The sequence below is a fragment of the Plectropomus leopardus genome, chromosome 11, assembly GCF_008729295.1.
Source record: "Plectropomus leopardus isolate mb chromosome 11, YSFRI_Pleo_2.0, whole genome shotgun sequence".
Taxonomy (NCBI): Eukaryota; Metazoa; Chordata; class Actinopteri; order Perciformes; family Serranidae; genus Plectropomus; species Plectropomus leopardus.
Window position 1 is genome coordinate 26745269 of NC_056473.1, and position 14692 is coordinate 26759960.

At 40.8% G+C, this 14692-nt stretch overlaps 1 protein-coding gene across 1 annotated transcript in view; it reads left to right on the plus strand.

Moving 5' to 3' along the window:
* shank3a (SH3 and multiple ankyrin repeat domains 3a) overlaps window positions 1-14692 on the plus strand; it is a 221936-nt gene that overhangs the window by 27761 nt on the left and 179483 nt on the right. The window contains exon 2 of the mRNA XM_042496156.1: window positions 7539-7997. Coding sequence (XP_042352090.1) covers window positions 7683-7997 — 315 coding nt within the window. The 5' untranslated portion in view covers window positions 7539-7682. The remainder of the gene's footprint in view (window positions 1-7538; window positions 7998-14692) is intronic.

The following is a 14692-nucleotide window of genomic DNA, read 5'->3' on the forward strand; positions in this document are numbered from 1 at the left end:
TGATTCCTGATCAAGACAATCTAAGAAGAGTTGCTTCACCTTCCCGATATGGACTTCATAACTGTTTGGCAATGCAAAATAATTGAATTTAAAACATGCAGTTCTGCAAGTACTTGCAAAATTCTGCAATTAATTGCAATTTTAAAAAATGTATCATTTTACAGCCCTAGCTAAAAATCAATACAAATAACAATAACATTTTATGAATGTTGATATCCTATTGTCAGCCATTAATATCTTGTTTCTCATGCTAACTTAAGTCTAGGACGGAGTGGGCATTTAAATTGCTCTGTCATATTTACCTTTATTGAAAGTGAAAAATGGATGTCTCATGAGGTCAGCTCTACTGAAAGACTAATCATCCAATTACGCCCGGCAGCCTGAAATATCCCTTCTAACGCACAGGTACTGCACAACACAATAGCAGATCCCTAAAACCACATTCTCCTTTTTTTGTTTGATGCTCCCCGGCCTTACCAATGAATTACCATCATTCAGATTCACTGCGAAAGAGAGGGAAGTAGCAAGGGAATGGAAGATGGAATGAATGGAAATGTTTTAAGGGGACAGAGAGATAAAATGTGTATGTGTGTGAATAAATGTGGCCTCGGGTGACTTCAGTTTGTGAGTGGCCATGACATTTGCTTTACCAGGTGTAGAGGAGCGTGAAGCAGACTCTGATGGGGTCTGTGAACAGTTATCACATTTACTCCAGGCCACGGGCTATGTGGATGGTTTGTCAAAGCTGACTGTATGTAATGCTCTCCCTCCTTCTCTCCCACCTTCCTTTTCTGTCGTCACTCTGCCACCCTCCCTTTTTCTTCCACGCTCGCTTTCTCTACTTTTTTCTTGGCCCACTGACTGTCTCAGCCACATCCTCCCTGACCCTCTCTGCTTCATGCTACCTCAGCCAGCTGCTTACCTTTATCTTTCTTCCTCCCTCTGCCCCAGCCTCCTAGTTTTTTCCAGTGTGGAAAAGGGAAGCAGGTAGGGCTGCGTGATGGCTGGCTGTGGATTTCAGTTGTATTCGTGAATGCCCTCATGTACAGCTCTATGGCAAGGACTTTTAAAGCCTAGCGGATGTTTCAGATACATGCATACATTGCACTGGATCCATGCACACGCTGATCTGTATTGTCATGAATTATTCACTTTGTTTTCACTGGGCTGGAGCGCAGGAGATGGGGTGAGAGGGGATGGGGTGAAAGAGATCTGAGCTGAAGAGAGAAGAGGCAGTAACTGTTAGCTAAGGCATGGGAGCTGGCCTCCTTATAATTCTAGTCCACGCGCTTAATGTTCCCAAGCAATGGGAGTTAGGCAGAGAATCTGGACTGCAGTTTTAACCTATAGGTACTATTTCCTCCCAAATGTTTGTAAGCTCTGTTGCTAGTCTCCAAAGAGGTGTAAGATGTCATCACACTGTACTATACACATTATGAGGGGTGCAGGTGAAATTTCTCACTTTACAATTATAGGGGAATATGACAAATGATGATATTAAATTATTATCCAGCACTAGATATGCCAATGTCATTTCGCTGGATTCAAGGTCCAACAATTTCATTAAGCAATTGACCCAGTGCCAAGTACTGATCATTTATTCAATGTACGCCGTTTTCAGTGGTATAGCACGAAATTAGACATATCTGCGAAAGTCTGTAAAGATTACTTAATTGGCACACGGTGCGAAACATAGCTTTGTAAGCTGAAATGTGCAGTTATTTTAATTATTGATACATCTATTAATTGATCTTCTTGAATCACATTAATCAAATGAAATGGTGGAAAATGAGTCATGCTAATTTACAAGAGCCTAATGTGATGTTGCAAATTGCTTGTTTTCTGTGACCAATGGTCTAAAACCTTAAATAATAAAATTTTCTGTGATAATCAAACAGAGAAAAGCAATAAATTCCTAAATATATGGGGAGCTAAAACCAGTGAATGTTGAGTATTTTTGCTTGATATATGACTGAAACAATTGATTCTCAAAACGTTTTGTATATGAATAGTCTGTCAGACAGCAACTGTCACGCCACTTGCTTGTTTGCAATTTTCTTGATTACATGACATTTTTATCTATTATTCTTATTGAGGTGAGATTTCATATAAGCCCCTTAGGCTTTCATAATCTCACCTGTACAACTTTGTGTTTTTTTGTTGATGTATTTCTGTTGTTTTGTTTTGTACAAATGCAAATCTTAAATCTTAAGTCTTAAGATGTTCTTCTGTCTGCAGACGTATTTTGTTTTTACCTAAATGTTTCAGATCTAATTGTAGAATTACACACTCATACACACACCACCTACTCCTCAAGTTAAAGGTGCACTTAAACACACTCATCAGATTCACTCTCATTTGGCATTTCGCCACGCTGTATTTGCATTTTTTTGGGTGTCTCTTTGATGCCTGCTGCTCACGGTCTGGCACCTGGTCGCTATCTTTTTATGAAGCCCTGCCCTCACCTGAGCGCTGTGGGGGGTACACACCCATAAACATCCCAAACATGGGATAATAATGAGAAAATTAGAAAATACAGGCAGAGGGTAGGGTCTTTGCAGAAAAATACACCGCCACAAACTTCTTGTGTGCACAAGTGATGATTGACATAGATAAGTTCTTTATAAGTCTTCTTCTAAGTCTAGATTGATTGATTGATTGATTAGTTTATTTAAGTGTGATGCACTTATTTTGCCCAGCCGACTTATAAGACACTGACGATAACAATACAAAAAAAAATACAAAGATGGTCACGTAGCCCTTTCTAATAGGTCCACAGAACAAAACATATATTATACAAGGAGCATTTCATAATATACAAACCAATAATAGACAATTATACCGGATACAGTGTTTTCTGGCGTAATGTCTAGAAATAGTTTTTTTGAAGGGAAATCCTCCATAAGTATATCCTTAAGGTAGAAAGAGAGTTAATCAAGTTAAGCAACAAAGTATAGTGTATGAAAACCCAAATTCTCAGTTTTTTTTTTCTCTTCCCGTTTGTCTAACCAGATAACTTGTTCCCTGTATGTAGATCTTTTCAAGTGCTGTTGCCCACACAGTTTATCCTTGTATGATGCAAGTAGGATGAAATCCCGCCTTGGCCCTCCCTGCTATCTAGGGGAATCATTATTGCTATTGGCAAGCCATCTTAGTTCCCTTTGCCACATTCCTTCCTTCTAATTGTCTGATCTGTTGTTATTTGCCATGCAGTCCATGTTTTCAGAAATCATTTTTGAAAAAAAAGTTGCATTCTGACTGCTGATAATAACAAACAAATCACAATTAGGGATATTTTTAATATATTAGTTGAAACTGGTAACAAAATGTGTTGTAATTTTTCATAAAATGCCATAATCTGTAGTGCCAGTTTCATAGTACAAGGAGACCCATTTGGCCAGTACTGTACAAGCTCAGAATTGCTTCATAAAATGTGAATATTGAGCCGCACTACAAGCTCTGGGTAACAGTTATCAATTTTCCTTGCCCTAAAGACCTGGCAGGCCGAAGTCGCATTCAGGCAGAGTGATCTGCTAAATCCTCTAATGTATTAGGGCTACCTGCCATGCTCTTTCTCCAATGCTAATGGGATTACATACTGTAGAGTGTCCAGCAGTGGCGGAGCACTCACATACAAGCCTCTGTAGTGCAGGGAAATACACTCAGCTCACCGTCTGCTGGGTGATTACAATAATGAGAAGTAAATATAGAACTTTGCATCGAATATAAGTGCACACTTTCTTTTAACCATGCAAATTATTTTTATTTTGTAAGCCAAATATCTCCATGAATAGTTTGTGATTACCTCAGCTGAAAGCAAACATGTGCCTCCAAATCAGCACATTAGTATCTACTCTGGGACCCTTGTGTTAAGTCTTTCCAAAGGATTTGCTTTTAAACTATTTTCTCTGAGAAGGTCTCTGCAGGAATCTGAGACTTTTCTGATATAACAAGGCGATAGGTTGGCTAAAACTATCATCACGGGAAATCGAAGACATACTGAAACTAGGAAGGAACCACTGGCAGTAACTCTACCCCCTCCCGCTCTCTCTGTCTCACTCGTCTTTCTCTTCAACCATGTGTTTCTTAATGATAGCATGTAGCTGGAATAGATGTTCTTTCATTTGTGTGTCTCGGTCTTTATATCAGCAGCTTACATGTTGTCTCTTGGCTACCTTTTGCAATACCAAAGAGATGTCTGATGATTGGTAGAGTTTGTGTGATGATGGCAGGGTGTCTGCAGGTCCTAAAAATGCCATTTAATGTCTTAAATACATACTAGGCTTTAAATGACAGTAAATAGTCTATGATTTGAATATGGCAGGTCTTAATTGCCACTAACATTTTATCTAGTTTTCTTTATCTTGCTTTCACTGTATTTTTTTCAAAATCAGTCGAGCACTTCTGGGTGAAAGTCCAAATTTCTGAAGTTACAAATCTTTAAACCTAACACTGAAATGTATACTGTCTTTTAACTTTGAACTTGCACTTACCTGTTGGCAAAATGTTGATAAACCTGACCTGGGATTTCTACCGCTTGCATGTGTGTTGCGGTACAGATTTGCTGTGGTTTTGCTCTGTGCGCCCTCATCCGTCAACTCCCACCGGTTGCGCAGTGCTGCGCATAAAGGGGATGTGTGGTGTCATAAATAATTTTGTGGTTTTCCACCTCCATAATTAGCTTCTCCTCGTCCATGGTGTCGGTAGTGACCTCTGAAAACCTCTGACCTGACTCTAAGCCTGGATCCACTCATTGTGACGCTTTGTTGATGTAGTTAGGTGAAATGCGATCAAACACGCAGTATTTTATTCTGAAAATTAACCGGATGTTTCACTGTTGTGTCGCTGTCTGATTTCCTGTCTGCTCTGTGCTTAATTCAGCTGAATTGATGCGAAGTGCTCCGGCATCTGGCAAAAATAGGAGCCTTGCGTAACTGATCCGCAAGCGTCCGGACTGCTGGAGCTGGGACGGAGTCGATCCCCAACGCAGTGGAGCCGTTAGAAGTTAACACAAAGACTAGAGTGTAATCTATTTGCTCTGTCTACCGTGACGGATCGGAGCCGGACCACACATGGATCTGGTGGAAATTAGGGGTGACTCACTTGAAAAACCTTAACCGTACAAAAAATCTACCTCTGCAGAGGACCACACTTATCTTTATAATTCCCTACAATGCTTTGCATAAGAAAAAAATGAATTGTCCAAAAAACTGTCTTGAATTTGATTAAAACTATTTTGACAAGGTTGTAAAATGAAGCATTTTTAAGTGTCTGATACCCGTAGACACCATGAATGATGGCCTTGAAACTTGCTCTCTCCATTAATTTAACAATTTAATTTTACAAAATACAAATATGTATGAAAATTGTGTAACCAGTGAGGACTTTGTCTCCATAAATCAGCCGTGCAGAGAACACAGAGTTGAAGAATGTTGACGTCTTATTCATGTGTGTAAATATTCCTGCAGCCTGCATTTATCTCTTGTGTGTGTATGTGTGCATATTTGTATGCATGCATATCTGCATGTGTGCGTCAGCTCAAGTGCCGACATTATCTTGTGTAACAGCAGCTTCGGAGCTTTCATCACTTGTATTCCCCCTCGAGTGCTTGTTTTAAATTCATCCCAATAAGAAAATGCTGTCTTGGGGCTGTCGTGTCAGCTTGAACAATGATGGCACTGAGAACACAATGGAGCATAGCACTGACTTAAGATCACAATTAATAATTTACAGATGTGCCACAAATTTTTCATGGCACATTTTTTTTTCTTGCACAAATTTCTTTATTCAAATGGTGGGCTTTGAAACTGGCAATACTCAAGCCTTAAAGTATTTGTCTTACACACCAGGTCATGTACCAATCTCCTCTGAGTAGCATTTCCACCGTTATCTTGAGTTCAATTGAATATGATAGCAGGCATTGAATCGGCCAATACTTTAAAGGGGAAATATCGCTTAATGGAAACCCGCCTAATGAGTATAGATCTGGATGAAGAGAGACTAGCCTCTCTCAAACACAGAACAAACTCTGATCAACAAACTAGGCAGTGCTAATCAAATATAAACCAAGAATCTGTTACTGAATTGCCAATGTCTCACCTAAAATGTCTTCAGAAAGATAATAAAATGCACTGCAATTTGAGAATTTGTGAACAGGAAGTTGGTGCCATTGTATTTCATGTAAGATTCTGTTATTGGATTACATATTTCTCGCCGAATATGTTTTGAGAAACAAATATAAGTTTGCAGTTTCACTGTGTTTCGAGATTGTTGGTTACCAGCCAGCTGCCATTTTGTTTCCTGTGGAGAAACAGCCAAACTCACATTACATCAGCCACCAGTAAAAGCACTTATTGGTTTCGTGTGGCGCGGTGCATTCTTATAGATATAGGTTTTCTACCTCTTGAACAAAAGCAAATGCCACAGCCATTTTTCTCTGTTTCCTTTGGACATGTTGCACCAATTTCTAAAGTATTAACGTCTTTCTACTGCATAGACAGCCGGGCTTTATGAAAAGACCATGTCTAGCATGAAATACTTATTTTGCCGTGTTGGTTGATCAGTGTAAAAACAACACACTTTTCTTCACAAAACATGACAGACAACAACTATGAAATCGCTTTGGGATGCCTGTTTTAGAATGCACAGATTGAAATGAAGGTCAGATCGACATTATTTGTTTCGCTCTTAATGACAGTCCCAGTCTCGTAAATGAAAACAGCACTCATTATGAAAATGACCCTCAATGAGAAGAACTCCCACAAAAAAAACTCAACCTCTTTTCTGGCAGCTTGCCCTGTCAATGTGTCAGTGTGTCTACCTGGGAACCATTTGACCTGCAACACCCCCCACAGATAGATAAAGTGAAGCATGAAGGCTAAATCCTGCCCAACATTGATCTGGACAAACAATCCCCCCGTGCTGTGCTGACGTCACCACAGTGTCAGTACGCTACAGCGGAGCAACAGTGTGTGAAAGAAACAGTGTCACACTCTGCAACGTGTGCAGCATTTTATCTTTTTTAGTGCTCTAGAATTAAAGTTGCTATATATGAATTTAGCATGTTAAAACTGTGTAATATCAAACTAAAGCTAAACTCTTTTTCGTATCAGCAGCAGCCACATTAATGAAGTAATAGTGCTGCTGTTATACACTGTTCAACACACTTACAGTTAATACTAAAGGTCCAAATTATTTATGCAGATGTTGAGCAGCACCGCTGTTTTTGTTTGATCTATTTTGTTCTATTTAAAGACTAAATGTGCCTCATTTTTACTAATTGCATTAGGATTATCTTTTGTGCAAATCACAGATTAGAGTTAAATAATTTTACACCATTTTATCAATGTAATTCCTTCACTGTAGCTTTATCTGTGCATCTCCTAGTTTTATTTCCAAGTTCCCCTGGTACTTATCTTCTCTCTGTGTTTTTACCCTTCATCTCTCTGTAATCTCCTAATACCCCCTCCTCTTTGCCCATTCCCTCTCTACCACCCTCCTTCCCTGCCTTTCTCTCCCTCCCTCTTTTTCTCTCCCAGGCGAGTGATGCACGCTGCAAACGGTGTGTGCGTGTAGTGTGAGAGAGAGTCATCGGTTTGTGTGTGCGTGTGTGTGTGTGTGTGCTTGTGTGTGTGTGTCTGGAGAGAGAGAGAGAGACATAGACCGAGCCCCTAACACGGAGCATGCCTCTGCGTCCGGCAGCCGGCAAACATGAGCCACCCAGCCCTCCACGGCAGGACCAGCAGCAGCAGCAACAGCACACACACACACACTCACACACACTCACACACCCTTACACACACACAGCAAACGGCAGCCAGGGGGCCAGCACTGACAGCGGCAGCTCCCGGGAAGAGGACAGCGGCGTTCCCATTCCTGTCGGTGTTCCGGCTTTCCGTCCCGGTGCAGAGCGGAGCCACAGTGCAAGAGCACCCATGGAGGAGCCGACAGGCAACACCGTGGTCATCCGCATTGGAATCCCAGACCTACAACAGACGGTAAGAGCTCGTTCTGTAGCCACTGCTGGAGAGAGGATAAAAGAGAGGGAAGCTGCCTCTCCCCCTTCCTCTCTGACTGGGTGCTTTCTACCTCTCTTTTTGGAATTTGCTTGGCTTCTTTCAGACATGTTCTCTCTTTTTAATCTTTCTTTACCATTCTTTCTTTATCCCATCTATGTTTTCTCACCTTTCCCTCTTTCTTTTTTTTGGTATCGACACTTAGTGGCTGTATTTGCTTGCTGGCTTCTGGGGGTTCCACTCCTCCCCGCCTATTCACTGATGTCTCGCTAATAAATCTACCTCTTCATTAACTGGGCTTCAGCTGACTTTGACAACTGGCCACTTAGGGTGAGAGCCGGAGAGGGAGGGAGGAGAGAAGGAGAGCAAGAGAGAAGGCATCAGGGATCAAGAGGGATATAAGAGGCATTGTAAATCCCCAGGAAGACACGAAGTAGAATCAAGATAGTTGTACCTGATCTATGAAACTTCACCTCAACCTCTGTCTCCCTGACTCTGTTGTTGTTGTTGCTTTGTGCACAGACAGAAGAGGAGATCTATTCCTAAATTCTTCCTATTGAGATCTTTACGCAGGAATTTTACTCAAGATGTAGCCTGTGTCTGTGCAGTGTTGCAGCCACGGAAAAACGCAGAGGCATTGATTCTTTCTTCCCTTTATTTTCACATTTTCAACATACATTTTTCACCTTTTCTCTCTTCACAAAAACCTCGATAACCACACTGAATCGTGTTTGTGTCTGTATGTGTTTGCTGCAGAGCAGTGGTATGGAATAAGGCAGATGTCCAGATCCTAAATGAGTTATTTCCTTCATTTTTTCTAACTCTGCTATTGTGGTTCATATGTATTCAGCAGTAGCTAACCTGTCGTGTTTTAGAGATTATTTGAGCACTACAACAACAGCCATTCTCAAGGATTTGTTCTAGTGATGCTTATTTTAGATGTTTTGAAGTACTTCATGCTTGACTGTTAAATGAGGACAATATTCCCATTAAAATGTCCTTTATAAGTCACTGGTTAAAATGATCTTGAACAGAAAGTGATTGCCTTGAACTTCACATAAATGCAGAGAAGATGAATCGTTTTACCCTTCATTGGCTGTAGAATGAAATGAAGTGCTATCAATTCAGCGCATCTCTAAGCCCATGTATGAGCTACCTATACCCATTCTCTCTCTGTCCCTGTCAGTGGCACACATGAGATCGCACTATTAGAGAGATACCATGTGACATTTTCTATGTGACAACACAGCATTAAGCCTTTTATTACTAATGTGCCTCTGTGTCAACACTTCTCTGCTCACTCCTCCTCTTTTGCTCTCACGTATCCACTGGAGACATCCTCTCCTAATGGTATTGCAAAATGCAGATTAAACCTTTACAGCCAGCACACTTGTGCTCAGGATCTCAGTTGGCTTTCTGTAGGTGGCTTAGTTGGAGTGCCCTTTTTATTCTTCCTCCAGACATTGATGGCAAAGGCGAGAGGCTGTTTTTGTGTTTGTTATTGTAGATTACCTCATTGTTGTTGGATTCTTGGCCGAAATGATCCATTGTATTTTAGTGAGGCCCCAGCACTGCATGCTCGGAAAAAAGACAGGAAATAAAAGGAGAGCAGTTGAAAAGAAAGCACAGAATTCCCAAGAGGTGCTGCAGAATCACCGTCTGTGGACAAAAAATGCTTCGAACACTCGCACACACAAACACACACACACCACACACACACACACACACACACACACGAACACACACATATATATATAAACTTAAGCCTGCGCTTACATATTATATAGACAAACCTAATAATGTACTGTATGCACACATGCACAAGCACATCTAAACATGCTGCATGCACACTCGTGCACAAACATGCACACATGGCCTAAAGTCCTAATCCCATTGCCAAGGGACTTCCCTTAATGTGCTTATGTAATGTTAAGATGCTCAACACATCATTAGTTTCACTTTCAAGGAGTCACATTAAGTTCAATATACAGACCAACCAACAGGCAAGTGCACATGCATCGCCACATAATGATAGATGAAAAGACAAACAGAGAGAGAGCCTAAAAGTCTGACAGGCAAACATAGAGGCAGATGACAGATGGCCAGATTCTGACAGTTTGAATCTTTTATGGAGCAGTCAAAAGTGACTGGTGTGTACTCTGAGTGAGCAAGAGATTACACTAGAATAGTCCGCCTGAAGTTGGATTACACACCTCCTGCTGTGTTTCAAGCCTGGATCAGGAGAATGAAGCACCATGTGAAGAACACACCAGGCGACACTTTAATTTTTCAGCCTGAGAGAAGAGAGGAGTAAGGCATCATATGGGAGAGACATCAAGATCCAAATGACCTAATCCTTACACTTCTTTTGCTCAATACCTGGCCTGTTATGTCAAATTGGTAATAGTTTTGCAAGCTAATTAGTCTGTTGTTGCATTCTTGTATGTAAACTGATGTGCATGATATCTTCAGTGGGAATGTGAGATATTCATTTAAAGGAGATCTTAAAGATGAAATCCAGTTAGTGCGAAATGTGTTCTTCTTAGTGTTTGGTGAGGGGGTGAGGTGGAATAAACAGTGGAAATGTCAAGTGCTGCTAAGTGTTAAGAAAGCAGGCTTTGGCTCAGAGAAAGTTTTGACCTTTGGTTTGTAAGTTTTGGAACAAAAAAATATTTTGCACATCTATTTCAAAACAGGTGCGTAGGAGAGGGACGAGCAAGACACAATTTGCAGACAAACTCCTGCTCATTGTCTAACTTGCAAAAGAAATGCATTGCGACAAAAATCAAACCAATACTATCAACAGAAAACCTGGTACTTATGGTGCATTCTTTAAAATTTTCCCATTTAGACTATTGCAACTCACTCTTTACTTGTATTACAAAGTCTTCCATAGCTCGTCTCTAAATGGTACAAATGCAGTAGCCATGCTGTTAACCAAAACTAATGGCCAGTCCTGAATCACCCAAATTCTTACAGAATTTACTTTAAATTTTTACTCATCACTTACAAGTCCTTGCATGGCCTGGCCTCAGCATATACAGCAGAGATGTTGAGCCCTACTGGTCTGCCACTTCAGTCATGAGATCAAGGCCTCCTATCTATTCTCTTATTCTTATTTTAAAAATCCAGAGGTGACTGAGCTTTCGCAGTCGTTGCTGCAAAACTCTGGAACAGCCTTCCCTTTGTTTTTAGAGGTGCTGAATCTGTGCCTTGCTTTGTGTGACTCGTAAAAACTCTGTCTATAGGTTGGCCTTTTTATAAAATCATCCCTGTATATGTATGTTTGTATTTACGTATGTTTGTGTGTTTGTGTGTGCGTGTACTTGAATTTATATGTGTACATTTTATCTAAATGTGAAGTACATTTTGACTGTGTGTTTTAAAACGTGCTGTAGAAACAAATCATGAATATTTTGGTGAAGGTCTAGTTACTAAGACATGGCAATAAATTCATTTCTTTTGCAAGTTAGATAGTGTATGGGAGTTTGTCTGCAAAAAGTTCTGTAAGTTTGGTCACTTCCACTTTAAGAAGGCTTCCTAAATTGATGTGTCTGTTATGAATTATGGGGAAATCGAATGGATTTTGGTGATTTAGCTTATGATTTAGACTAAGCCAAGTCCATTATAACATAAAAGAGTTGCTTGGTCCTTGGTGCAACTTTAACTAAGTACTGTCTCTTGGCAGTAGGAGACAGTAAAGTTGCATTAGCAGTCAATACCACCATTTGTTCAGTCAGACTGTTGGGCAGATTATTTGCAAAGATTGTGCTTTTTTTCGGTCATGGGTATCATTTGTCAGTCATCATATCCAATTCCACCAAAACTCTTTTTCTATGATTGGTGCAAAAAGAGACAGCTTTCCAATACAGCTAATGGGTGTCATTCATCTCTCAACAGAGTAGAGGGAGACACCAACATAAATAGTCTGCCCCACTCTCTACCTGCATTTATCCTTATTCTCCATTTGCTTCTCTTGTTGCCTCTTTTAGTGCATTCTCTCTTTATATCCACTCACAGAAGGTAATTTGCTGTCAGAAGAATAACAATGTGATGATGCCTATTCTACAAAATGAAAAAGGACTTATAATGGAAATGGTAAAATACCCCCTTTTTCCCATTCAGTGTCCTCAAGTCTGAGTACTGGTACTCTATTGTAGACCTACAACTTTGAGGGTCATGGGCAGTGTGTTAACAGCTTCGAGAAGCATTTAGTTACCTGGTTGTGAAAGTCCTAGATCTCAGCTCTATTATCCCTTGAACCCTTTATAGGGTCTCTTGTCGAGAGAAACCAAAATGGATGGCTTGGAGAGTCCACCTTACTATGTGCATATTTTCCTGTCTTCTGTTTGCCCCTGTTCCCATTCAGGGGATTGGCTTTCCAAAGCACCCCCTCTACCCTCATTGCAAACATTCTCCCTGTCTGCTGCTGTTTTGAGATATTCTCTGAGCGGTTTATTTTCAGGAGCCATTTTACTGTCGTACTTGTGGATGCTTCATGTTTCATTCAGGACACTGGCCTTGAGGCCTTACTAAGCTCTTCTCTCTCAACCTGGCATTCAGTCTATGAATGCCGGAATCTGGATAAAATTCTCTGTGTGTTATGACATGCTTCCTTTACAAGGAGCAGGATTAGAAGCTTTTAATGTCATTGATGTTCAGATGACCTTTTGCTATCAACTAATCTTGCAGATAGTGGGAGTGTGACAGAGCCTGCAAGCAGGAAAAAGTAAACTTAAATTGAAATTTTACTTACTTTAGTACTTATTTCACTGCAAAAAAATAGCCTAAAGCCTAAAGTTTTGTATGCTCTTTCACCAAGAAGAGGCTTGCAAATTTGGACACAGCACATTGTAGAAGTACTTAAACTAGACAAGGCATAGGTTTGAATGACTTCTCTTTTTGATGTGGTGTAGAAAAGTACTCGTGTTGAATAATTAGTTGGTTAAAGATCATCATCCCCTGCTTTTTTGCTTCTTACGCCCAGTTCAGACCAAAGATTTGTGTTGAGACTAAAGTGTTTTAGAACATTGAAGAGAAAAGTTGCAGCAGTGTGAACTGGCTAGTCTCACTTCAACTCAAGCCAGCTGATGTGTCACCTGCAACTTATCTTGTCAAATTATCAGCAGCTGGTTTTAAAACATAAGGCATATAAACTGTCTCAACAGCCAATCGGATCATAACAAAGTCCGCTTGCCAAGTCAAGATGACCGCAGGTGACATGTTCGCTTACTGCTTCATTCTGTGACAACAGTCCTTCGTCCCTGTCATTACGATGTGTCTGTGTCGCAGGGCGGTTTGCTTCTAAATTCTATGGCATATTTATTGTGAATATTATTCAGGCTCTTGAGGCTCTTGCCATTTTGTTTGTTTTTGCTGTTTCATCAATGGCCTACTAGAGATGAAACTGTGGCAGGTACATCAATATCACTATCCTCACTCTTATTTTAAGCAGCTACAAATTCAGCTAAAAGATAAGCCTAAAAAGGTGAAAATCAGAACAGAAACACTGTTGTTGCTATAGGGACGATACACAGTCTTGTCTGGTGGCTTTGGTGTAAACAGGCAGGTTTGCAGCATGTTTCAGACTGGTGCATTGCAAGTGGTTGCATGTTTCAACTTGTCGCGTCGCAGATCTTTGGTCTGAGCGGGGCTTTAGTCCTCATATAATCAGCTTCCAGGTCGTCTCTTGACCAACAAACAGTGTGAATATCTGTGGACAGGAGCTGCTTGCGTTAGGCCTTGGACCTTGTTCTTACCGCTGAATTGGCAGTTGAATACTTGTCTTATTTACCTCTAAAGGTAATGGGATCGCTTGTAGAATCTTAAGTTCTTATTGCTGTTTTGTTGCCAATACCTGCTATGTAGCCTTCTGGTAGCTTGATCCTTTTAGTCCCAATTATCCTTTCTTTATTTAACTCACACCTGCCCACACTGTCAGTCTAAGAGATATTCTTATGTTATTGTTGTTGTTCCAGGTAAGGTGAAAGTGTTGTTTCGCCTTGGTCACAGTGGGAGCCCTCTGTTGGTATCTGGTTTATGCAGCCTGCTGGTAGAGCTGACCCTGTTTGGTCAATAGATTGATTGGTTAGTATGCACATGCACAACAAAATTTCAGTGGCTGAAACAATAGCTATTTCTCCTAACTTTGTGTTTGGTACTTCAGTATTTTGACCCAATTTATTTTGTATGGAATTGTTGTTGTAAATGCTTTAAAGCAAAAAACCCAAACATTTTGGGTTTCAGATGCTTCTATAATGATAATGATAAAAATCTAACACAGTATATAAAAGTGTGTATGTAAGCCATATTGGTAATACATTTTCTGGAAATTCAACTGCACAGCTCTTTCGAGATAAAATAACCGTAAGATAAACATGTGGGAGGAGAGTGGAGTAAAGCCGCTGTTCCTTCGCGTTGAAAGGGGGCAGTTGAGGTGGTTCAGGCATCTGATCAGGATGCCTCCTGGGCGCCTCCCGTTTAAGGTGTTCTGGGTACGTCCAACTTGCTGGAGGCCCTGGGGCAGACCCAGAACACACTGGAGGGATTATATATCTTGTCTGCCCTTAGAACGTATCGGGGTTCCCCAGGAGGAGCTGGGCAAAGTGCGGCTGAGGAGAGGTATTTCTGGAGTGCTTTGCTTGGCCTGCTGCCCCCGCGACCCGGCCTTGGATAAA